General features: G+C 35.3%; 1 protein-coding gene across 15 annotated transcripts in view; it reads left to right on the top strand.

The window, feature by feature from the left end:
* Positions 1-27,497, top strand: part of ANAPC10 (anaphase promoting complex subunit 10) — a 270,845-nt gene that overhangs the window by 26,883 nt on the left and 216,465 nt on the right. For 13 of the 15 annotated variants that reach the window (XR_008547628.2, XM_054683410.1, XM_063809927.1 and 10 more), the window contains exon 4: positions 6,600-6,720. The exons of the other annotated variants lie outside the window; for them this stretch is intronic. Coding sequence is in view for 12 of the 13 variants with exons in the window: in XM_054683410.1 (XP_054539385.1) it covers positions 6,600-6,720 (121 nt within the window). In the remaining variant the exon portion in view is untranslated. The remainder of the gene's footprint in view (positions 1-6,599; positions 6,721-27,497) is intronic. 15 annotated transcript variants of the gene reach the window in all.

The raw sequence follows: 27,497 nt of genomic DNA, 5'->3' as shown, positions 1-27,497 counted from the left end.
CTGCAACCTCTGCCTCCTAGATTCAAGCAATTCTCCTGCCTCAGCCTCCCAAGTAGCTGGGATTACAGGCATGCATCACCACGCCCGGCTAATTTTGTATTTTTAATAGAGATGGGGTTTCTCCATGTTGGTCGGGCTATTCTCGAAATCCCAACTTCAGGTGCTCTGCCCTCCTCAGCCTCCCAAAGTGTTGAGATTACAGGCGTGAGCCACTGTGCCTGGCCAGCCATTTTTAAATGTACAGTTAAGTATCCTTAAGTACATTTACAGTGTTGTGCAACCACTACCACCTCCATCTTCAGAACTTTTCATCATCCTGTGTGGAACCCATTAAATAATAATCACCCAATTTCCTTTTCTCTCCAGCCCATGATAATCGCTGTTTTATTTTTTGCCTCTGTGTATTTCACTGTTCTGGGGACCTGATATAAGTGGAATTATATAATATTTGTCCTTTGGTGTCTAACTTTTCTCACTTAGCCTAATGTTTTCAAGGTTCATTCATGTTGTAGCATGTGTCAGAATTTCATTCCTTTTTAAGGATGAATAATATTCCATTGTATGACTGTGCCACATTTTGTTTATCCATTCGTCAGAGGACATTGGGTTGTTTCTACCTTTCGGCTGTTGTAAATAATACTGTTATGAACATTGGTGTGCAAATATCTGTTCAAGTACCTGATTTCACTTCTTTTGGATATATATCCACAGGTGGAATTGCTGGATCATATGGTAATTCTATGTTTAAGTTTTTGAGTCACCTCCATACTGTTTTTCACAGTAGCTGTACCATTTTACCTTCCCCACTGGTAATGCCCAAAAGTTCCAGTTTCTCCACATCCATGCCAACATTTGATAATAGTCATCCTAATGAGTCTATCTCATTATAGTTTTGATTTTCATTTCCCTAATGTTTTGTGCCATCAAGCATTTTTTTCATGTGCTTCCTGGTTATTTGTATATCTTCTTCAGAGAAATGACTGCTTAAGTCCCTTCCCTCTTTTTACATTGGGTTGTCTTTTTGTTGTTAAGCTGTAAGACTTCTTTATATGTCCTGCTGCAATTGCTCAACTTTGCCATTGTAGTATTAAAGCTCCCATAGACAATGTGTATATGACGGAGTGTCACTTAGTTTCAATAAAATTTTATTTACAAAAATAGGTGGCGGTCCACATTTAGCCTGCAAGCTGTAGCTTACCAAGCCCTGCTTTAGAGCAGAAGTTCTTAAACTTTTTAGTCTCAGTACTGCTTTAAACTTTTATTGAGGACTCCAGAAATCTTTATATATGTATCTCATTATTTACTATTTTAGAAATTATAGATTAGGGACTTTAAATTATTTAGTTATTCACTAAAAATAAACAATAATTAACCTATTATGTGTTAACAACATAAATAACAATTTTATGAAAAATAACTGTCTCTTCCCAAATGAACAACAACAAAAATAGTGAGAAGAGTGTCATTGTTTACATTTTTTGTGAACCTTTTTGGTTCACAAAAAATAGCTGGAGTCTCATTTCTGCTTGTTCATTAAATCTTTTACAATATCCCATGTCAGCCTGTGGAAAACTCTACTACATACTCATAAGAGAATGATTCTGAAAAAGGCAAATTACATCTTAGTAATATTAAGAAAATAGTTCTGACCTTGCTGATCCTCTGAAAGAGTCTTGAGGTCCTCTGTAGGTCCCCAGACCACTCTTTAAGATCATTTCTCTTGGGCAAGATTAGCCTCATTACTAAGGCTTGACTCATCTGGGATCTCAAACGAATGTCTTAGGTATTTGAAGAGGACTTACCACTTCGGTTATTGGGAGCTTTAATGATTCCCAGTCCTCTGTGCCCGCTGGAAATTGTTTGGCTTACTGCTTTCCAGTAATTGTTCTTTCCCCAGTGCTTGTTCTTTGCCTATCCTTGTGAAGTTTTGCTGTATGCATGTTCATATTATGTTCAGGCATAGAATGAAGGGGACCCCACGCATATTTCTGGAGTTTTTTCTTTGTGTAGCTTATTCCTTATCAATTCAGTAGACTGCTAGATTCTCTTTGGCATCTCCCTCTTCACATTGCAGTCCCAAAATTGCCTGCAGCCAGAAAACTCAGTTGTTTGTAGGGCTCACCTCATTTATTTCCTTTCTCTCAGGACCTAGAAGCCTGTGCTGCCTGTTGCTCAGCATCTCTGGATGCTTCAGATATGTTCTCCAGTATTCTAGTTGTCTGTAGTGGGAAGGCAAGTCATGTAGCAGTTAACCTTCATGAGCAGATGTCTCGGACTTTCTTGTTTTATTTTATTTTAAGACCGTATCTGCTGAAAATTATGCATTAAGGTCTCATATATCCTTTCAAAACATGGTCTTTGTTGTTGTAGTCTTCTGCGAAAACGTTCATCTTAGCATCTAGTTAACATTGATACAGAGGACATTTTTCACTTCTTATTTTGAGATGGAGTTTCGCTCTGTCACTAGGCTGGAGTACAGTAGCGCAATCTTGGCTCACAGCAACCTCCACCTCCTGGGTTCAAGCGATTCTCCTGCCTCAGCCTCCCAAGTAGCTGGTACTACAGGCACACGCCACCATACCCAGCTATGTTTTGTATTTTTAGTGGAGACGGGATTTCACCATGTTGGCCAGGATGGTCTCGATCTCTTGGCCTCGTGATCTGCCTGCCTCAGCCTCCCAAAGTGCTGGGATTACAGGCGTGTGCCACTGCACCCAGCCCCCATTTTTCACTTTTATACCAGGAACATATATGGAAGAATATAGTTATTTATAAATATTTTCTTCTGATTTAAACAACTATGTGGACTCTGTTTATTTTGTCTCAACCTCCTGGTAATGTATCTAGCACGTTAAGAAGAACGATTTTAAAAACATGTTTTATAACTATTTTGTTTTTTACATTTAGCTTTAAATGTAAAGCTATCGTCTATCACATATATTTAGTTTTAAGTTTTGTACCTTAGGGTTTATTAGTTACTCTTATATAATGTAGTCACATAGACCTGGATTAAATTCTGGCTCTGTGCTTTACTAGATGTGTAAACAAGGACCACTTGCTTAACCTGATGTGAACCTCAGTTTCTGCATCTGTAATACAGACACAGTAATGCTGTATTAATTAGAAATCAGAACATCTAGTAGCAGAGCTTTTGATAATGGTGTTTTCTACAAGGTGGAAATTTATTTCTTCTACCTCTTCGTGTAAGAGGAGCCTGGCAGTCCAGGAGTGGTATGGCAGCCTCACAGTGTGTTTGTGGACCCAGTTTCCTTCTCTTTACATTCCTTCATTCTTAGCTTGTAGATTTTATCCTCAAGGTTGTCTTATGGTCCAAGATGCCTACTGGAATTCCACCTATCATGTCCATATCCCAGGCAGCAGGAAGGAGTAGATGAGAAAGGTAAAAGGGGCATGTTTTTCTTTTAAAGAAACCTTCTTTAGTACACACCATCATTTTGGCCATAACTTAGTCATATGGCTCTACCTAACTTTAAGGGAAGTTGGATCTTTTAGCCAGATGTTATGAAGAAAGAGGGGATAAAGGGATTTTAGGTTAGGCAACTAGGAATATGTCACTAATGTCTTCAATCAGAATTTCATGGGTTCCAAACCCAATGAGAAATTATTCAGCAGATGCTCGTATCTGTGGTAGCAGGAGGTGGCCAAAATATCAACTTTATAAAACAGACAGAACTGATATTTGAGAAATATAACTGCATTATATCTTAGTCAAGTGTGTTTCCTAATATTGAACCTTAGAATTAAACAGTCTTACCCATCCAGTTATACCACTAGACCAGGTAGCATGTGCCTCTATTAAATTAGTGGCCTGAAGGAACAAAGCAAATGTTTGGTTCCTGCCAGAAGCTCTTTCTCAGGAGAAAGCGTGTAGTGAGTGAGGGGATAGAGAGTGTCCAGGAGTGTTACTTATGTCATCAGAAATAGGAAAGTATTGCCCTCTCCCTTCCCCACTCTTGTAATATCTTATGCTACGAATATAGCATGATGCCTGGCGTATAGTGAGCATTCACTATGGAGTGATTATTATTATAATGATGGTTTTGAGCAGTTTGAGCTACTGCCTCTATGTGTAATAGTCTGTATGTTTAATCTTATCACATACATTGCTATTTGAAACATAGCATGCTTTTCCATGAAATATTATTTTTAAAATTCATCATGAGATAAAATTGATAAATGATTTAAAAATTTTTTGCTCTACCTTTTAATTATTTTAAACTTTTGGTGAGGTCACAGTTTCCTGTGCAAATTTAATGAAACTATGTATATAGCAAATTATACGTACGATTTCTGTGGGTATGTGAACCTTACGGTAATAACTCATGGCTTAGAAAAAATTTAAAAAACTACAGACACCTACCTATTACTGTAAACTCGTATCAATGACTATTGAATGAGCTAAGCACAATTAATTAAAAGCAAGTTTTGGTTAAAATCATGTGAGGTCGACAGACACATTTTTTAATTTCAACTGTTCCCTCCTACTAGCTTTTTGACCTTAAGCCAGTTATTAACCTAAGTGTTATGTTTTTTTTTTAAATCAGAAAAATGAAGATAATAAAAGTTCCTATTTGACAACATTGAGAAATAAATGAAACAATATGTATAGAGCATTACTTCTGGGCCAGACACAAAATATTCACTTGCTCTTTGCTGTTACTGTTTTTATTATCATTAGTGTTTTTAGTATTCTTTGCTTTTCTAACCTTGCCCTGATCATCTTGAAGGCAGTGAATAAGTGTACCTGAATTTCACAATTTAGAAACGTAATTATTCTGAGCAAAAAACTTGATCCTTTAGAGCCATCTTCGTGATCTTTGATCTCTCCATAAGAAGAAAGATCATTTACTTCCTGCTTATGGCTCATCAAGGAAAAAGGTCTTCAAAAATTTCCTGTCTTTCTTTGCTTCCTCTCCTGTCTCCTTTCTGGCTCAGCAGAGAGAAAGATGTCAGTTTGATACCTTTGGCCTCTTTTAAAAACCTAATAATGGTCTTTATCCTGTCAGCAGTTCCTGGGTATTTAGTGTTTTACCTCTTGATCTGAGGAAAAGTCCTTAACTTTCCCTATTCCTTTCTAATGAATAGCTTAGGCTACAGAAGTTTGGTCTCCTTACTAAGAGCTACAGAGCCCCTGCTGTTTTTATAGGCTGACTTTTGACACAGAGTACTTCTGTTCAAGGAGCTCATTGTTACAAAGTTAGTGCCAGTTTATACTAGAACTTAACTTTTAAAGCACATGTAAATAGATTTCTTAATGGGTTTTTGGGTTTTTAAAATCACCTAGATTTTTTTTTTCCTGGTGGCCAAATAGCACATGCTCATTCTGAAAAATTGTTCAGAAACTTTAAAAATCATAAAGAAGAAAATAAAGATCTCCTATGGTCCCATCCCACGAAAACAGTTAATTTTACTATTTTTGGATAATTCCACCTAGGTCTTTTTCTATATACAAATATAGATTTACATGCCTTTAAAAAATTGTTGTTTTCCCCCAAATGTGATTCTTCTGATATTGTTTTATAATCTTTTTTCTACTGTAACTATATATGTACATGATTATTTTAAATAGTTCTATAGCAGTTCGTTGAATGGCTATATTGTAATTTATTTAACCAATTCTCTATTGTCATGGATATTTAGGCTGTTTTTAATTTTCTAGTGATTTAATCACAGGACAAGATTTTTCTGCATCCATTTTTTTCTCCAAGGCCAGCCTTCATTAGACATCAATTTTTGAGTGATTGTGTTACTGTATTTTAATGCATTCTCAGAAGTTTGAATTAGTAGGTCAAAGGTTGTGTTTCTACTAACTGGTGATGAAAGCACCTTTTTCTAATCAAATTTGAGTACTATCAGTTGTTTAAATATTTTCCAATATGATGATAAAACTAATATCTCTGTGTGTTTTAATTTCTCTTTCTTTGATTATTAGACGTTGAACACATTTTCATGTTTTGTTGGCCACTTGCATTTTTTCTGAGGTTCGTTTTCTATTATGTATTTCTTCTTTCCCTAGGATATGTATATTTTAAAATCAATAGCAAAAGAAAGAAAGAAAGAAAGAATCAACAGCAGAATTCTATTTCTTGCATTAAAACTAGGTTGTTGTATTTTTTAGGAAAGGTAGTTTTCTCTTTGCTGGACCCAGTTCCTCACTTAGCTAGTTATTTTCAAGTATTTAATATAGGAAATGAAGTAAGTACTTAGTAAAGGAAACCAAACTTATGAGAATAATTTCTTTGTCTAAAATACAAATGAAGAGGATGGAAATCCTTAATGCTTGTTTGCATGATAAAGTACCTAATTTGGCTTAACTGATCCTTCTTTGCTTGCATCTGGCTCTTGACCATGTTCTACATAGGTGTCTGTATAATTAACATATTATCTGGGCCTATATTTAACATACTATCTGGACCTATATTTTTACATTTTTCATTTTTGTTGAAATTAAAAGATATGAAAATGTTGATTCAAATACTCCTTTTAGCAAACTATGATTTTTAAAATCAGAAGATAAGATGCATTGGAAATCTTTTCATATGATGAAGTGCATGTTATTTTTACTTTATTGCTTTTAGAAGAAAAACAACAGTGAAGACATTATGTATTTATGCAGACTACAAATCTGATGAAAGCTATACTCCAAGCAAGATCTCAGTCAGAGTAGGAAATAATTTTCACAACCTTCAAGAAATTCGGGTATGTCTTTCAAATTTTTAAAAATATGTCATCCTTTAACTTTTACTCATTAGAAGATAGTCACAGTTGACATTACATTAGACAGGTTAAAATGTTAATATATAAGAGAAAAATATTGGAGAAAACATGTTTGAGTGTAAAATTTTTTTCTTCTGAATTCTGATTGTTCTCTTTATTTTTTCCACAATATTTTATTATTGAAATTTTCAGACATACAGAAAAACTCAAAGAATTGTACAGTGAATGCCAGTATACTCACTTCCTAGATTCTTCAGTTGTTAATATTTTGCTATATTTGCTTTATTACAATCTGTCCATCTAATTTTTTTGTGCACTTAAAAATAACTTGTGCATATTTGTCCATTTCACCCCAAATACCAGTGTGATATATTGGTAGAGTTATCAACATTTGCTTAATTTTCATTTTTTAAGATAAAATTTATGCACAATTTTGCATAATCTTAAGTATATTACTTGGTGAGTTTTGACAAACACATACATTTATGTAATCCCAACTCCTGTTAAAATATAGAACATTTCCACCACTCCAGAGAATTCCATCATATCTGTTCCTAGTTCAGTCTTCATCTCTATCCTACCCTCAGAAATAACTATTATACTGATTTTATTGATTGATTGATTTTTTATCATAGATCCATATTGCCTGTTTTACAATATCATATGAACAGAGTCATACAGGATATAACTTTTATGTATGGCTTCTTTCACTCAGCCTAGGGTTTTTGAGATTTGTCCACGTAGTTGAATGTGTCACTGCTTCATTCTTTTTTACTTCTGAGTTGTATTTCACTGTTTGAATATACCACAATATATTTATCCTGCATGAAGTTATTAGGACAGTGCTTTAGTCCTGAAGTATTTCAGAGGTATTTTCAATGACTTTGAACTACATAATTGTGAAGCTGTGGCTGTTGACATTTTTTGGTCAGAAAATCATTAAGCCCAAATAATCATTAAAATCTGGTGGTTCTGAGAGATTTGGGAAGCACTTGTGATCTTTGAAAGGCCTCCAGTTAATTTGTGGTCTTGGCTCTTATTTGACTTAGTGTTTATATTAAGACCGTGTCTCTAAATTTATATGTTTTATCTGAGTTAGTAATAAAATACTTAATAGAAATCACATGTACTTTCATTGTTTTCTTATTAAATAAGTGTTGTTCTCGTAAAACTTGCATATGTATTGACAAATAAGAACAGGTGAGGATATTGTCCAAGGTATTTTTGTTGTTGTTTTGTCTTTTGAGATATTCATTGTTTTTTAAAAAATTATTAAATATTGTATGTATCATGTACAGTATGATGTTTTGAAATATATATACTTTGTAGAATGACTGAATAAAGCTAGTTAACATATGCATTACTTCACATACCACTTTTTTGTGGTGAGAACTCTCAAAATCCACTCTCTTAGCAATCTTCAAGAATATAACACATAGTTTATTAATGTAGTCACTGTTATATACTGGATCTCTTGATTTTATTCTTCCTATCTAACTGAAATTTTGTACCCTTTGACCAACATCTCCCCAATCCCTCCTTCCATTATAGCCCCTAGAAACTATCATTCTCCTTCTGCTTCTGAGTTCAACTTTTTAAAATTCCATATGTAAATAAGATCATGTGGTATTTGTCTTTCTGTGCCTGGCTTGTTTCATTTAACAATAGTGTTCTCCAGTTCCATCCACGCTGCTGCAAATGACAGGATTTCCTTCTCTTTAGGGCTGTATAATATTCCATTGGGTATATATACCCCACAGTTTATTTACCCATTCATTCATTCATTGATGAATACTTAGGTTGATTCTATATCTTAGCTATTGTGAATAATGCTGCAGTGAACATGGGAGTGCCATCTTGCTGACATCTGAACTCAGGTTGTTTGTTACTTTGAGATAACTTCTTGGTCTTGTTATAGACAATTATCTTAATTTACTTTTTTTTTTTCTTTTCTTTGGAGACGGAGTCTTACTCTGTCACCCACGCTGGAGTGCAGTGGTATGATCTTGGCTCACTGCAACCTCCACCTCCCAGGTTCAAACAATTCTTAAACCTCAGCCTCTTGAGTAGCTGGGATTACAGGAATGCGCCACCATGCCCAGCTAATTTTTTCTATTTTTAGTAGAGATGGAGTTTCGCTGTGTTGGCCAGGCTGGTCTCGAACTCCGGCCTCAAGTGATCTGCCTCTCTCGGCCTCCCAAAGTGCTAGGATTACAGGCGTGAGCCACCATGCCCAGCCCTTACTTTTAAGAAACCCTTCTTGAAAACTAATTTCAGCTTCTGAAAAATTGAAAAATTGTTGTAAATTAGTTTTCTTTTAATTTAAAAACATTTCTTCTTTTGTCTGACAGGCCATGCTGGTTGATGTGTACTTCCTGTGCTTGAATAGATTAATAAATAAATCAGCTCTTAGTCTTCTTAAGTTTTTCTATTCACCCAGTGCTTTTTAAATTCAGAATATTTTAAATTTTTTTTATCATAATCTTTTTTTTTTATCATAATCTTTTTTTTTTTTTTCTTTTTTTGACAGAGTCTTGCTCTGTCACCCAGGCTGGAGTGCAATGGCCTGATCTCAGCTCACTGCAGCCTCTGCCTCCCAGGTTCAAGTGATTCTCCTACCTCAGCCTCCTTTGTATTTTTAGTAGAGATGGGGTTTTGCCATGTTGGCCAGGCTGATCTCAAACTCCTGACCTCAAGTGATCTATCCACCTCGGCCTCCCAAAGTGCTGAGATTACAGGTTTGAGCCACCGCGCCTGGCCTCTTATTTTTGGACCAATTGACAGCCCTTCTTTTAGTCACATATCTGATACATTTAATCAGTGTTTAGTTCTCTGATGACTTGACGTATTAAATTGTATTTTATTAAAAATTTCACATTACCAAATGATTGGATCACTCATATTGGTAAGCCTTTTGTAAGTAGAGTTGGCTTGTTTCGATTTATAACTAAAGATTTATCATATAGCTCCTCAGGCAGTTGTGATAAGTGAAACACTAGCAATAAAATGTTTTGATTTGATATACATGGTATATATTTGAAACCTCCTCTAGATGTCACTGTTGTCCTTTATTTTCTAGTTTCGTAGCCTATTTGTACTAAGTTCAAGACCTCATGTAATCTTAGTTGTACTTGTTTTTCCTGGAGAATATACATTCAAGAACTCTTTGATGCATTTTTGGGAAGTGTACATATTCATATGAAATTTCTAGGTATCTGTATTAAAGATGTTTTGTATTCTATTGTAAATTTTACTGACATTAAATAAGGATTTTGAGAAGTTAACAGGAGAAACTTTAAGCGATATTTGGACCTTGTAAAATACTTTTAATCTAGTCTTTGCTTCTATTATGTCATCTAAGTGCTGAAACATTAGCCATATAGAAAAAGAGCTCTTATAGGTAGTCTCTTAATTTTTTCTAAGTGTGTTTATATTTCTATTTAGTGACCACATAGCCTCATGAGACCAGTAATACAAAATATTATCAGGTGATAATGTGAGTTGTTTTCCTGGAAAACTTAATGAACATACTACTTTTCTGCCATAGTTCTCACTCAGGAACCATAATTTTTGGATGTTGCTTTAAATTGTTAGTGCCTAGCATTTGCAGCTCGTGATATGAATACTTTTATCTTTTAATTATACATCTTTGTATGAGATTTATACTGTTTACCTTTTTTTCTTTGTAAGTTAAATAGGAGCCTGATAGCACTTTGCTTTTTAAGGAAAGATGAAGCAGATCATGATTTTATTTTTTCTGTTATTCTACCACAATATCTAAATATGTAAAAAAAACTTTGCTGCTTCTGACTCAGATACTAAAACAAGTAATTAAAATAGTGTGAATTTTTATGAGGTTTTCAGAGTCATCATTTCATTAGTTATAGTACTGATTTAACTGAGTGGAAAATCCACCTAAATCTTTTTTATTTTTCCATGGATGTTTGCCCACTGGAGGGTGTAGTGTAGTGTGTATTGAAATGTTTTAATAGATTTTCCTTTTTTTTCACTAGAAATTATGAATTTGTTTACTTGAGATGCTTTTTTTTGTAATTGTTGATTTGAAGTAGTAACTTAAAAAATAGTCTAAGTTGAGAAAAGCATATTCTTTTTCTATCCTATTTATTTTCCTTCATTTTAGTTATGAAGCATGTATTGTATCTAGATCTTTGTTACTTCTATTGATAACTCTCTACAAAGGCATCAGACCCTTCCTTTAATACCCTAGAATGTGTATTTTAACCACTATACCTGAGGACTTAAATTGAACTTTCTGCTGAATAGTCACAAGATACTAAAACTGGATTTGGCCAAACAGAATATTTTTAATGACAAAATTGAAATTATTTATGCTTCTCATTCTACTTTCTTGTATTCAAAATATCCTATTCCACATAAATTGAAAACCAACAATTTAAGAACATTTTATAAGATGTTTGCAATTTATTGCTTCTACACAAGAGACTATTTCTATATAGAAGTGATAATTTAGCATTTCTGAGTCTACACTGTCTTTCTTTGCAGAATGCTTCATCTCAGTTGGGTTACTTTTGTGCATGAATTCATGTTATTCAAGAGAAATTTTCAAATCAAGATGGTAGTTTTTAAATTCTTAAATCCCTTGTGTTTTAGCGTTATGTTTTGATTTAATGTTGTTCTTTTCTTTTGCTCTCAGAAGGAAAAATAATGTGTGAGATTTTTTTTTTATCATTTAGAGCAATGGACCAAAGAACATTATATTTTAGATGTGATCATTATAGCATTTTAGAAAATATCTCTAGCTGAAATTCAAGGATACTTAAAAGTCCTTTTCAGTTTGCTAACTAGTTATTGTTTTTAAAAATTATTGTAGAATATTTTGTACTTAAATATGAAACTAAAGTGTTTTTTAGACACACTGTGACAGTTCTCAAATTATTTCTATATTGTTATATGAGAAACAACTTGTTAAGGTTAAGTAGACACTTTCAGCATATGTGAAAGTTGTCCTTTGGTTTATTGCTTCTAAAATTTGTGGCCATGAAAGGATAAAATATTGATAGAGCACAAGAGCACAAGATCGAGTACTTAAGTGAATTTTAAGCTCTGTTTTTGTCTTCAGATAATAAAGCTGTTACCAAGTGATTTTTTTTAAAAGGAGGCTTGAAATAAGTCTTCAGTGTTAAAGAGAGCTGTAATGTTTTCCCATGGTTTCATGTGGCCTTTCGCTCTCTACTTGTGTCTTATTTCAGTAGCACAACCATGTGAGTTCATATATGGTACTTTGACAGAAGTGGTTAGTATGTCAGTTCTTCTGATAAAATAATATTTCCTATTAAAATTTGAGTTCCCCTAATGTATGTGATAGAGTAAGAAGATGCAGACAAAAGTTCTGGCTCTATTTGTTGATCCCAAAATCTACTTATATTTGCTTTCTTATGAGGGGCCTATTTTAAACAATTTGATATAAAGTGGAATGGCTTAGGCAGTATCTATAAACATAAATTGGTTTGATAAGACAGTGTAATTTATCAAGTCTTTGGAAAAATAGTTTTTGTTGAATTTAGCTAGTTTAAAAGAGTTTTTTAAAAACGTAGTTTCATAACTAACTTTAGTTCATCTTTGAAGTCATTGTAGAATGTTTTGGTGTGATACGCATAATTTTTAGGCCAAAAAATGTTATCTTCTAACCTTCTCTAAAAGCAATATATAGAATTTTTGAAAACTTTTATTTATTATTGTATGCATCACTTATTTCCAAAATGGAGTTGAGGTAACTATGCATTTGGGGCATATTTCCTTTTGGAACTAAAATATGTTATACAGAAAAGTATCATCTGTATTTTTAAGAAGAAGTATCATCTATATTTTTTAGAAACTTAATTGTATCTTGTTTTTGTTTGACCACAAACTTATACTATAGATTATTTAAGAGATGTAGTCTGGCATTTCATACAAAACAGATTCATGCTTTATTCTGTGAATAATGCTGTAGGGCCTGCTAAGTGCCAGGTGTACTGTGTTAGATACTGGGGATACAATAAAGTCACAGTTTCTGCCTTTGAGCACTTCATAGTCTCATGGAAGAGATATGCAAAAAATTCTCAGTTGCCATTTAGTATAGTAAGTACCTGGAGGTGGCTATGGGAACACAATATTGTTTTGTGGTTTTTAAAGCCCAGTGGTTTAAAAAGCTGAAGAGGTTGATGGTTCAACTGACTGTTTAGGATAAATACAAAGCCTATTCAGGTGCAAAATCAAGTGGAGGCATTCTAGCAGGGTCATGATGTACATAAAGGTATGGAAGCACAGTAGCATGGTATAGTGACAGAAGTGCAAGTAATTCAGTCTGCCATGGAAGCTGGATAGGTCTGAGGGAGTGGTAAGAAAGACTGGAGAAGTATTTATTCATTCAACACATATATTGTGATGTAACATGGTTCCCATACATAAGTTTACATTCTTGTAGGGAAATAAATATAGTATATAATTGTTTCAGTGAAAGTGTATAGTCAGATTGTACGTAATGGCAGACATTAAATGAGGAAACATTAACACAGCTTAATCATGGGAATGGGGGAGCTGGAGCACCTAGAGACCAGGTAGATATAATATTAGCCAGGTAAAAATTACGAGGATTTAATTAAGGCTATGGCAGTTGGGTTCCCTATATTTGAAATAAATTAAAAGGACTTGTGACTGATTGCTACCTGGGGTATATTCAGAATATTGGGTAGGATTTGAGTAAGTAGAAAGGGGCATCTGGAATTCTCAGCTTAGGCAACTGGTTGAAAGTTGGCATTTACTGGTAATGGCATACAGAGAAGGAACATTCTGAGGGGGAGGGGCAGAGAGAAAGGGACTTAGATAATGAGATTAATTTTGGTCACTGATATCTGGTATCTCTTCAAATGGAGGGATTTTCAGTAGGTAGTCCATGGATAGTAGGGTATGGTATATGGATCTGAACCTAAGGAAAGAAGTCTGGGTTAGAGATACAGATTTTGGAATCATCAGTGTGTAAATAGAAGTTTAGATATGAAAGAAGAGTGCTAGGGCTGGAACCATGAAGATGCCAATATTCAAGAGTTGGATAGGAAAAGGTTATCCAGTGAAGAAAGCTGAGAGGAACTCTCAGAAAGATGAGAAGAAAATTAAGAGAATATGTTGTCATATTCTCATATGAAGTCATATAAAGTCAGGATTATCTAGACAGATAGGGACTGAAACACTTCCTGTATTTCATGTTTTAATAGGCAGTTTACTTAATGTAATTTACTTAATGCAATTCTGAACTAAGGTAGTTCTTAAAACTTAAGCACTCTTTGGAGTAATTGTTTCTAAATTTATAGATTGGGGACTAATGAAATGATTTAATAGCAGGAATTCTATCTTTTCTTATTATAATATTTGTGCCAAATAAGATGATTCTGAGGAGGATTCTTGTTTGGTTTCATAATGTGTTGATTTGGAAGGTTCTGTACTGCTAATGCATACTTAAACTTAGAAGTTGATGAATTTTCTTTCAAGAGCATTGTCCTGTAAGGTCACTTTTTTCAAGTGATCTTTTGCAGCAGTTATAGAAGACCTGCACTGTTTCTTTTAGGCAAAGTGGCAATGGTAACAGCCTAGGGCAAAGAAGACAAAAAACCCACAAAATCTAAAAACCCTTTATTTAACCATATGACAGGATATGATTCAATAGAAATATGCATTTTACTTATGAAAATGAAAATGACATGGTTTTAGAAATGCAGATTATCAATCCCTCTTATAAGGAAAACATACTGGGAATATAGGCTGCTGGTCAGAGCAGGGGTGAGCATTTGGCTGAGAGCCTAGCATAGTGTCTGAAACAGTAGGCATTGAATTAAAAAGTTGTTAAATAACCACACTGTTACAGGACCCCACCACTTACCCAAACTTGTTAACCTTTGGGTCGGGGATTTCCACACTATAGTCCCTTCAGTGGTCGCCAGAAAGATGTTACAAGGGAAGGGGTCCCAATCCAGACCCCAAGAGGGGGTTCTTATATCTTGCGCAAGAAGGAATTCAGGGCAAATCCATAAAGTGAAAGCGAGTTTTTTAAGAAAGTAGAGGAATGAAAGAATGGCTACTACATAGAGCAGCCCTGAGGGCTGCTGGTTGCCCATCTTTATGGTTATTTCTTGATGATATGCTAAACAAGGGGTGGATTATTCGTGCCTCCCCTTTTTAGACCATATAGGGTAACTTCCTGACTTTGCCATGGCATTTGTAAACTGTCATGGTGCTGGTGGGAGTGTAGCAGTGAGGACTACCAGAGGTCACTCTCGTGGCCATCTTGGTTTTGGTGGGTTTGGGCCAGCTTCTTTACTGCAGCCTGTTTTATTAGCAAGGTCTTTATGACCTGTATCTTATGCTGACCTTGTATCTCATCTGGTGACTTAGCATGCCTTAACCGTCTGGGAATGCAGCCCAGTAAATCTCAGCTTCATTTTACCCAGCTCGTATTCAAGATGGAGTTGCTCTGGTTTCACACGCCTCTGACAATACCAGAAGTTCATAGGCTTGCCATTGACCCATGCTTGTGTAGTTTGCTTCAAAGAGATTATCTGGGCAAATCAGATTCCTTGTCTCAGACATTTTAAGAACTTTTTTAATTGCAAAAAACATATACCACAAAATTTACCACCTGAACCATTTTTTATGTAGTTAGTTCGGTAGTGCTACATATATGGTATTCACGTGGTTGTGAATACACATTTCCAGAACTTTTTTGTCTTTCAAAACCAAAAATCATAGTCATTAAATAACAACTCCCAGTTTCCCCCTTCTCCAGGCCCTGGTGAGCACTGTTCTAGTTTTTGTTTCTATGAATTTGACTGCTTTAGATACCTCATATAAGTGAAATCATACAGTATTTGTCCTTTTTTGACTAGCTTACTTCACTTAGCATAATGTACTCAAGGTTCATGTTGTATCATGTGACAGGATTTCCTTTTTTTTTAATTTAATTTTTTTTTTTTTAATTGAGACAGAGTCTAGCTCTGTCACCCAGGCTGGAGTGCAGTGACGTGATATTGGCTCACTACAACCTCTGCATCCTGGGTTCAAGTGATTCTCATGCCTCAGCCTCCTGAGTAGCTGGGACTACAGGCACACACCACCATGCCCGGCTAACTTTTGTATTTTTAGTGTAGACAGGGTTTCACCATTTTGGGTAGGCTAGTCTCGAACTCCTGACCTCAGGTGATCCGGCCGCCTCGGCCTCTCAAAGTGCTGGGATTACAGGCCTGAGCTACCTCACCGGCCTCCTTTTTTGTAAAGACCAAAGAATATTCAGCAGGTGCAAAAGGTATGTACTTCATTTTGCTTATCTATTCATCTCTCAGTGGTCACTTGGGTTGTTCCCACCTCTTGCCTAATGTGAATAGTAGTGCTGTGAACAGTGGGTGTACACTTATCTTAAGATCCTTTATTCAGCTCTTTTGGGTATATATGCAGATGTTGGATTTCTGGATTACAAGTTAGTTCTATTTTTAATTTTTTTTGCCTTAGAAATTTAACTCAGAAGAAACAGAGGCAAAGTTAGCATCGGCAAGATCTGATACTGAGAGATAGTGATATGGAAAAGGGTGGGTAAGGTGAAGGGCCATGTGCAAACTGAAGTTATAAAGTAGAAGAGTACAACTATAAGATACGGGAAGACACAGAATGGTGTAGAATGAATAAAATAGATGCGAGGGTAGATACATAACAAGGAGAAAGAACAATAAACTTGAGCAAGTGGCTGGGGTCTCTAATAGTCTTCATTTACTGACCTCTTTCATACTTGACCACTTTTTCCTGAGTTCCATGGACACACACATGCACACACACACATGCACACACACACATGCACACACACATGCACACACACACACGTGCACTGCACGCACGCACACACACACACACACACACACACTATTCAGTATGTCCCCTCATCCTGTGGTAAGTTTTTTTTTTTTCTTTGAGATAGAGTCTCTCTCCATTGCCCAGGCTGGAGTGCAGTGGCGCAATCTCGCTCACTGCAAGCTCTGCCTCCCGGGTTCACTCCATTCTCCTGCCTCAGCCTCCCAAGTAGCTGGGACTACAGGCGCCTGCCACCATGCCCGGCTAATTTTTTGTATATTTTTTTTAGTAGAGACGGGGTTTCACCATGTTGGCCAGGATGGTCTCGATCTCCTGACCTCGTGATCTGCCCTCCTCGGCCTCCCAAAGTGCTGGAATTACAGGTGTGAGCCACCGCGCCTGGTGTGGTAAATTTTGCGTAAATATTTCTGGCGACTAACATGTTGCTGATTAAAACAGTAGTAATCAGGCCGGGCACGGTGGCTCAGGCCTGTGATACCAGCACTTTGGGAGGCCGCAGCGGGCAGATCACGAAGTCAAGAGATGGAGACCATCCTGGCCAATATGGTGAAACCCCATCTCTACTAAAATTAGAAAAATTAGCTGGGAATGGTGGCGAGTGCCTGTAATCTCAGCTACTCACGAGGCTGAGGCAGGAGAATCGCTTGAACCTGGGAGGCAGAGGTTGCAGTGAGCTGAGATTGCGCCACTGCAGTCCAGCCTGGTGACAGAGAGAGACTTCATCTAAAAAAAACACACACACACACACAGTAGTAATCAGCTGAAAGTGCTGCAGTAAATCTTGCTGAAACTACCTGCTGAAGCATTTTATCATAATTTAAAAGTATATCTTAATAGAGGTGAGCCTAGTCAGGAACCTTTTTTTTTTTCAGCCTCATGTTTTACATGTAAATGAAGAATCAATGAATCTTCAAGTCTCAGGATAAAGGAATGAGAATATTGAAGCAGAAACTGCAAATAAAAGACAATGCATACTTTTCTGTGTCCATTTCTCCTTCAAAAAGGAATTAAGAGAATTCTTCATACAAGGATTTGTAGATATTTGGGAATCTTTCCTCTTGTATTTGAAATTATAGTTGATGGTACAAAACAGAAACCGTAGCTTAGCCATCTCACCACTTTTTTAGAATCTGTTGCCTACTTTGTAATTAGATAGCTAATTAATAATGATAATTAGCTAATTGGATGGCCTACAGCTAGTCTTGATTTCTTATACTTAATTAAGTAGGACAGAGGCAGTACGTAGAGGAAGCTTTCTAAGCACTTACCATGAGAAAAAATCTAGATTTAGACTAAGTGGTACCATAAGTATGAGGCAATAGTAGGGAAATTGTTCAGATAATATGTTAGCTATCTATTTTAATCTTTATTGAGCCTAAAGTCTTTAGATTTAATCTTGTTCCAAATTAACATGTTTCCTGAGTAGCTATGTGAATTTTCTGTTACTTATTTTTGATAATGAAAGATTAAATTCTTGTTCTGGTTCTTATATATCTCCTAAGTTCCCATTCTTTGCCACTACATAAACAAAACATAATGGCAAGTCCCTCATATTGAAAATATATAATCTTCTCTAAATCTTCTTCCTCATCAGTCAGGATAAGGTTTCTTAGGGTATGCCTGGCACACTTAGCTAAAATAATAGTAGTATTTATAGTACACTGGCAACTGCTGTTTTTCCTACTTCTTCCCTGAGACTGTATATATGCTGCTAAAGAAATGAGATTTTTATAATAAATGAGTATCCCTTTTTTTTTTTTTTTTTTTTTTGAGACAGAGTCTCGCTCTGTTGCCCAGGCAGGAGTGCAGTGGTGCAATCTCGGCTCACTGCAACCTTCGCCTCCCAGGTTCAAGCGCTTCTCCTGTCTCAGGCCTGGCTAATTTTTTGTATTTTTAGTAGAGACAGGTTTTCACTGTGTTACCCAGGATGGTCTCAATCTCCTGACCACATGATCTGTGCCCGCCTGAGCCTCGCAAAATGCTGGGATTATAGGCATGAGCCACCGCACCCAGCCCCCGATATTTTTTTTAAATAGGAAAACCTCCCTAATTTTACAATAGAAATCAATATAGTTATTTATAATTGAAACTTATAACCAGTAACAACTAAAATACTATTTTATTGTATTAGTAGATCTATTTTATCTGTGAGAACAACTAAAATTAGAAAATACGCGGATTCCACCTCTGTAAACTGGTTAGGCTAGTGTTATTTTACTAATTTTTAAATTTAGTTTTTTAAATTGACAGAAAATTGTGTATATTTATGGTGCTTATAATGATGTTTTGATATTTTTATACATTGTAGACTAAATCAAGCTAATTAACATAGGTAATACCTCACATATATGTCATTTTTTGTGGTGTGAACGCTTAAATCTGTCTTAGCAATTTTCAAGTATACAATATATTATTATTAATTGTACTCATAGTGATGCACAATAGATGACTTGAACTTATTTCTTATGCCTCACCGAAATTTTATGTCCTTTGACCAACATCTCCCAACTGTCCCCCTTACTCCCAGCCCCAGGTAACCATCATCCTACTCCCTGCTTCTGTGAGTTCAACTTTAGATTCCGTGTATAAATGAGAACATGCAGTTCTTTTTTCACTCCAATTTTTTAAAATGTTACTTAAAATCATATTTTCTTTAACATACAGTTTTTCAATTTTGTAGGAGTTAACCTAAGTAATCAGACTATGTGAAATCCTCTGAGGTTGACTAAAAGGTACTCTGTGATTATTTAATAGATAGTGTCCTTAGACTAAATTAAATTTTTCAGGAAAATTATAATATTCTTCAAAGTCCTGTTGGCTCCTTCTCTCATTTCACTTAATTATGGTGAATCTGGCCAATCCATATATATAGTTTATATAGAATGTCTCTTTACAATAACTGTATGCAATAATAACTATGTGGCTGTTGGCTTATTCCTCTAACTGCATGAATTTTTCATGAATTCTTTGAGATTCATGAAAAAAAAGAATAGTTCTTTAAAAATTACCGCATCCATTTTCATTGTATACTAAGTACTATACAGGCCTACCTCATTTTATGCTTTTCACCTTATTGCACTTTATAGATAACTGCATTTTATTACAAATTGAAGCTTTGTGGCAACTGTGTCAAGGAAGTCTATTGGCACCATTTTTTTTAACAGCTTGTGCTCAATTCCTGTTTCTATCACGTTTTGGTAATTCTCACAATATTTCAAACCTTTTCATTATTATTATATCTTTTATGGTGATCTGTGATCAGTGATTCTTAATGATACTATTGTAATTGTTTTGGGACGCCATGAACCATGCTCATATAATATAGCAAACTTAATTGGTAAATATTGTATTCTGACTACTACACCAACTGGCTGCTTTTTTATCTCTTTCTCTCTAATTGTGTTTTCCTGTTCCCTGAGACACAACAATATTGAAATTAGGCCAGTTAATAACCTAATTAATTGGCTTGATTCAATTAGGCCTCTAACTAATGATGATGGTCTCTAACTATTTAAGTGAAAGGAAGAGTTTCACATCTCTCACTTTAACTCAACAGCCAGAAAGAATTAAGCTTAATGAAGAAGGCATGTTGAAAGCCAAGATATGCTGAAAACTAGGCCTCTTGCTCCAAACAGCGAAGTTGTGAATATAAGGGAAAAGTTCCTGACGGAAATTAAACGTGCTACTCTAGTGAACACATGAATAATAAGAAAGCAATACAGCCTTATTACTGATATGGAGAAAGTTTGAGTAGCCTAGATGGAAGATTAAACCAGCTACAACATTCCCTTAAGCCAAAGCCTAATCCACAGTATGGTCCTAATTCTCTTCAATATTAGGAAGGCTGAGAGAGGTGAGGAAGCTACAGAAGAAAAGCTTGAAACTAGCCGAGGTTGGTTCATGAGGTTTCAGTAAAGAAGCCATCTGCATAACATAAAAGAGCCAGGTGGAGCAGCAAGTGCTGATGGAGGAGCTGTAGGAAGTTACCCAGAAGATCTGGCTAAAATAGTTGATGAGGGTAGATACACCAAGCAACACATTTTCAATGTAGACAAAAAGCCTTCTACAGGAAGATGCCAGCTAAGATTAGAGAGGAGAAGTCAATGCCTGGCTTGAAAGCTTCACAGGACAGGCTGGCTCTTTTGTTAGGGGCTGATGCAGCTAGTGACTTCAAGTTGAAGGCAGCCCTCACTATTCTAATAATCCTAGGGTCCGTAAGAATTATGCTAAATTTATTCTGCCCATGTGCTATAAATGGAAGAACAAAGCCTGGATGACAGCACATCTGTTTAGAGCATGGGTTCCTGAATATTTTAATCCCATTGTAAAGACCTACTGCTCAGAGAAAAAGATTTATTTCAAAATACTATGCTTGTTGACAATGGACATAGTCACCCAAGAGCTTTGATGGAGATGTACAAGGAGGTAACACAACATGTATTCTGCAGCCCATGGATCAAGGAATAATTTTGACTTCCAAGTCTTATACATTTCTTTAGGCATTAGCTGCCATAAATAGTGGCAAATGATCGATGGATCTAGGCAAAGCAAATTGAAAATCTTCTGGAAATAACTTACCATTCTAGATGTTACTGAGAATATTTGTGATTCACATGAAAAGGTCAAAATATGAACATTAACATTAGTTTGGAAGAAGTTGATTCCAAGCCTCATGAATAACTTTGAGGGTCAGAAGGCTTCATTGGAGGGAGTAACTGCAGATGTAGTGGAAACAGCAAGAGAACTACCATTAGAAATGGAGCCTGAAGGTCAGGTGCATTTTGGGAGGCTGAGGTGGAAGAATCTCTTGATCCCAGGAGCTCAAGACCAGCCTGGGCAACATAACAAGACCCCCATCTCTACAAAAGAAATTCAAAAAAATTAACTGAGTGTGGTGATGCACATCTGTAGTCCCATCTACTTGGGAGGCTGAGGTGGGAGGATTGCTTAAGCCCAGGTGGCGGCGGTTCCAGTGAGCCATGATCATGCCATTGCACTTCAGCATGGGCTACAGAGAGAGACCCTATCTCAAAAAAACAAAAAGAAATGGAGCCTGAAGATGTGACCAAATTGCAGCAATCTCATTATAAAACTTGAACAGGTGAAGAGTTGCTTCTCATAAATGAGCTAAGAAAGTAGTTTTTAGTGTGTGAAGGTGCTGTGAACATTCTTGAAATGACAACAAAGAATTTAGAATATTGCATCATCTTAGTTGATAAAGAAGACTGACTCCAATTTTAAAAGAACTTCTACTGTCAGCAAAATGCTATTAAGTGGCATTGCATGCTACAGAGAATATTTTTCATGAAAGGAATATTGAATAAAAGAGGTAAACTTCAGTGTTATTTTAAGAAATTGCTTCAGCCACCTCAGCCTTTAGTAACTACCACCTTAATCTGTCAGTAGCCGTCATCATTAAGGTGAGATACTCTGCCTCCAAAAAAAATTACAACTTGTTGAAGGATCAGGGGATTGTTAGCAATTTTTAGCAGTAAAATATTTTTTTGTGAGGATATGTACATTGTTCTTTAGACATAATGCTATTACACACTTAATAGACTACAGTAGAGTGTAAGCATAATATATGCACTGAGAAACCAAAACATTGTATGACTGACTCACTTTATTGTGATACTCACTTTATTGCTGTGGTCTGGAACCAGACCCACAATGTATCTGGGATATGCCTGTACTTATTTTAGATATAATTGCTAAAACTTTAAAACTTTATCTCAAAGTTGTATTTTCCTATTTATAAATTAGAGCAAAGAGGTATTACACACAAAACTTGCATAAGAAATAACTGAGATACTGATAGTTTCAGTTACTCCTGTATCTTTGGACTATTCCTCCAATGGTTGAATTTCCTTTTTTTTTTTTAAATTGGGGCTGCTTGAAAAACATACATGTTCTTTAGCAATTTTGAATATTATTCTTTGGCAGCATTGTTTTATAAAATTGTTTTCATAGAATTTCTTCTTAGTATCCATGGACCTATATTGAGGGAGGTGGTTGGGGGAGAAATATGTCAGTGCTGTCAACTACCAGTAGATGGTATTAGTAGTTGCTTCTATAGTTAAAAATCGACACATGTGATTAAGTAGACTTAATAATGACCCTTTGGAAATGAATCTGTAAGTAGAAGAATCTCTATACTGTGTCAGAACCAGTAATGATACCCACTTCGTGTTGACTGTCAGGAAGCTTAGAACCAAATTTGTGACCCATGTGGTAATAATTGTATATATTTATTTCTATACACTAATCTTGGCCCTCAGTTATTTATTTTGTCATATTATGGCATATTTCTTTTCAGGGCCCACAAATCTTTGATGGCTTTGGTTAGCACAAGGACATTACCTGTCTTGATCACTCATGTAGCTGAGTACCTACCACATAGGTGCTCAGTTAATATTTGTGCAATTTATTTCTGCAGTGGCCTTTGATATTTATTTTAAAGATAGTGGAGGGGCGTCTGTTTTAGCTTTACTGAGGAAAAGAATCCAAGGCAGATTAGTTCTAAAATTGATTTGACTCTAGCAGCCTACTTTCTGATATAAGCATGTGATCTTAGAGAAGATAATAATGACTAAAGGGAATGTAATATAGCTTTGGGGAATATAGGGCAATCCTAATTTGCCTCTTATCATAGCCCAGAGGTTATGAGCTCTGGCTAAATATGATAAGCAAGGTACTTTAGGGAATAAAGAGAGACTGAGGAATGAGAAGAAATCTCTTTCTGCCTTCACCGTTCTACCTTAGTATTTAGGTAGCCACTTCACATTTAAGATAATAAAAGGGTAAAAGTTGAGTCAAAGTTACTGTCAGCCAGTTTGTAAAATCTAGTTGAACAATAGCTTCATCAATTTAAAAATTTTATCATTTCTCTGAGGAAATTTAATGAAAGGCATTGAGAAGTGTTCCTGACTTTGAGAAACTTATTTTGAATGAAGATTTGCCTTGTGTTGAGAGGGAATTGTCTAAGGCAGATATGGAATTCAAATTTGAAACTTTTCTGTTGACCAGGTTCAGGATTATCGGTAGCATGGAATTATCATGACTCACTGAACTCCATTTAACCTGAAGTTATAGTCATTTGAAACTTGCTGATATTCCCCCAGAGTCATATTGTACTCGCCATTGAACGCAGAGTTCTCTAACCTTGGCTTACAGACGGAAAAACCCAGTCTGTTTCATAACCTGCAATCTGGGTTTTAAATATTGTTTTCAGAGTAGGACAGAAGGGTGAGACCTAAGCCAAATAAAGGAACATGTTTCTAGATTGTCTTTGCCACATGCTGCTTTAATCATGGGGTTTGGAGCCTGTCAGATCAGAGTTGGAATCTTGGTATTATCACTTCCTTGAGAGAGAGTACAATTTCTCTGTTTTTTCTGAGCCTCTGTTTATTTACTTTAAAAAATGAAAATTACAATGCCTGTCTTGTTTGGGTGGTTGTGAAAATTAGATAAGCAGTGTAAAAACATCTACCATGAACCTAATATGTATAGATTCTTAGTCAATATAACTTTACGCCCATCCGTACTACTTTTCTCTGTTAGCTTTGTAATGGCTGCTTGCTTTATCCTTACTCGTACATGACTGTACAAGGTTGGAAAGTGCTAGATAAATGTGTCTTATGTATATTAAGACATGCTCAAGTTATGGAGAATGGATAGGTTGTCTTGGATTCAATTCCTTACTATCAGATCTAAGCATGAAGTGTTTTTTTTAAGGTTGATATTTGGCATTTCGATATCAGTGTTTTCTCTGTTGCAACTGGACAGAGAGAACAACCTATGTAGGTTATTTGGATTTTTTAAAAAATTATTTTAATGAAATTTCCCCTGGCATTCGAGTAGATATACAGATTTAATTCTTTGAAACTACAGCATCAGTGGCATTATTTTTTGTGGCATATGTAAAGCAAGAATTTAGCAATTTTAAGCTTCCTAGTATTTAGCTAATAACTTCACATACTGGAGCACATCTTTATCCGTTGTGTCAAAATATTAGATATTTTCTAAGGTAATAGTTTTACTAACGTGGATACTTCCTTTGATTTTGTTCTCTGTTCTTGAAATTGTTTGTGCTTATAGAATTTATTTTGTTATATTTTAAAAAGTAAAGCTGACTTTATAATATGGATGACTTTGAATTTTACTTCTTAGCCCTTATACTTTCTATGCAGGATGTATTTTTAAAACGAAATACAATATTTACAGGAACAAATTTATAGAGTAGGGAGTATAAATGGGCATTTTAAAAGTTATTTATATACATCTTAACTGCCATGACTTTTAGCCAAGCCAGTATTTTCAAGAAAGCGCTGTCTATCCTAATTGCACAAATATTTTTGCAGACTTTTCCATTAAGCAGTGAATGAAGCCCTGAAAGTCACTGTAGCCAATGTGAAGGCAGAGGATTTGAGAGTAGTAATGGATTTTTAGAAATGCTTAGGGTGCGCTCCTGTAACAGGGCATTTGCTTTTAGGGCAGTTTGGCCCAACAATTGAACAAATTAGTTATGTTTGAAAATTTATAAAGCAAAAGCATAGATAATCATAATATAATTTTTGCTAGAACATATGTTAAGTTGGCTTATTAGATCAGATCGTTTTTTAAAATTACAGTATGAAAAAGTTATTCAACTTATTTTAAAAATTCTTCTTTGCAAAGAAATTGATACCTTGATACCCATGGCATTAAGACAGCTTTTTACTTCTTTGTGGGCTGGCATAATGGACAGACAGTACTTTAGCCTTGGAAATCAGGAGTATTGACGTGTGACATTTTAGATGAGTATGTGTGTATGTGAACAGGCACATGTGGATGCAAGCATGTGTGTAGAAGATCACGTATACATTCGTATATGTGAGAGTGCATTTGGGTTAGAAGTGATATGAAAAAAACTGGAGTATTGTATCTTAGTAAACTTTTACTTCATTAATCTCCTTCAAGTTGTTGATCATTAATAATTGGATATTCTTTTGTAGAATGGCTTTGGAACTTGGCAGTATTCTGTAATCCAGTTTTACAAGATGACATGGGGAGATGACCAGGGAATTTACTCATATTTTTTTTAGGCCGAGTGATGTTGATAGACCACAGTTTGGCAAAGTAGACAGATCTGGTTTCAGATCTTAGTTTTGCTACTTACTAGCTGTGTGAATCTTGGAGATATATTTGGCTCTTTTGAAACCTCAGTTTCCTCATATATAGAATAGGTGAACAATGTCTGTCTTATTGGATTCCAGAAAGAATTAAGTAGGATAAAGTTTGCAAAGTACTTATTCACATTACCTGGTCACATAGTAAACAGTCAGTTAATGCAAATTCTCTTTTTGGGTGTGTTTTTAAAAAAATAAATAATATTTTACAACTTAAGCCTTTTTTGAATATTTGAAGTAAAATGCAAATTTATTTTTACATTAGCTTTTGGAGAGTATTAGTGCTTTCTGCATCTTGGGAGAAATCTTATTCTTTTATTTAGTTGTATAAACATATAAGCAAAAGTAGACATAATAGCTGATTATTGTTTTAAAAAAAAACTCCCAAATGTTTATAGTGAACTTCTATAAAATGAAAATTACTCTGTGCAACTTATGTGGCATAATTTACAAATCAGTTCAATTTGGGGAAAATATAATTTATATCAAATAATATACCAACAATTTGGGGGAAATTATATTACTATAGTGTAATGTAATTATAGTGTGTTATTAACTATAGTGTGTCATTAAGATAAACTAAAAAGCCCATTAGTTAGCCAGTATTGTCATGTTTCTGAGGTTAATTTGCTGCATTCAGTTATAGGTTATGAACGGTACCACTTGAATGATCCACCAAGCTATCAGGCAGAAAGACCAATAGTTCACAAGACTAATTGACCCTGTCAGTATAATAGAAACACTTACAAATAAAATTCTCTTTGCAAACAACATTGCAAATGAAAACCCCAGAAGAAACTGTTATGTCCTGTAACTGTCCTGGAATGCTATGATTCAGTTAGCAGACTGTGGGTGGAGGTGGGTCATGGTGGGTGGGAGTTGGGGGGAAGGAAATGCAAAGGATAGAAAGGAGAATTTTGGAGGGAAATTAATCAGACAAAACGTTAGAGAGAAACACGTTTTTTGAAATGATTTTAACGTTCTTGAATCTCTAAAAAGTACTGTCTTTAAATTTTTCATTTTTTTACCCTTCTTGTTCTGTATCTTAAGCCCTTTTGTTAGATTTGATAGTCATTGTTGCATTGAGCTCTTTTCTGAAAGGTAAGAACGTATTTTTGTCAAACACATTGCTATAATGAGTATGATGTGTGGCTGCCATTCTTCAGTCTTTCTTCATTTACATGTATCATCAATACAATGCAAATACTGTCAAGGGCAGCATTATCTCCTTGACTCTATTTTTTGTTTTGTTTTTTAGTATAGGTTTGTATTTGTGCTGGTGCAGGAGGAAGGGGGAAAGTGTTGGGAAGAAACATAGAAAGAGAGAAAGAACATTTACTTTCTAACAAATTTTGACAATTTGTTTTTCTCTTTTTTTGGTAATGATCAAAATTATGTATTAAAGAACTTCCCAAAGCAATATATCAGCTTTTATTAAAGAAAGCAAGTATTTTCAAATGCTTTAAGAAACTTGGTGAACTCTAGTATAAGGGTTTGGTTTTCAAAGGGAAAAAAAAGAATTTTATCTGGAAACATTTTAGGTAATATGGATCCTCCAGTTAATCTATGGGAAATTAATGCAGCAGATATCAGCCTTCATTTGTAATACTGTAGGAGGGTGATAACTTTGCTGTTGCATTTTCTTTTTGTAAAAGACATCTTTTACTTTGTCAGAAAACAACAGTCAAGTTGTAAATGGTCTTCAAAAATAGTAATAAA

This window comes from Pan troglodytes, chromosome 3, assembly GCF_028858775.2.
Source record: "Pan troglodytes isolate AG18354 chromosome 3, NHGRI_mPanTro3-v2.0_pri, whole genome shotgun sequence".
NCBI lineage: Eukaryota > Metazoa > Chordata > Mammalia > Primates > Hominidae > Pan > Pan troglodytes.
The sequence above is the reverse complement of the archived record's forward strand: the minus strand, read 5'-3'. Positions and strand labels throughout refer to the sequence as shown.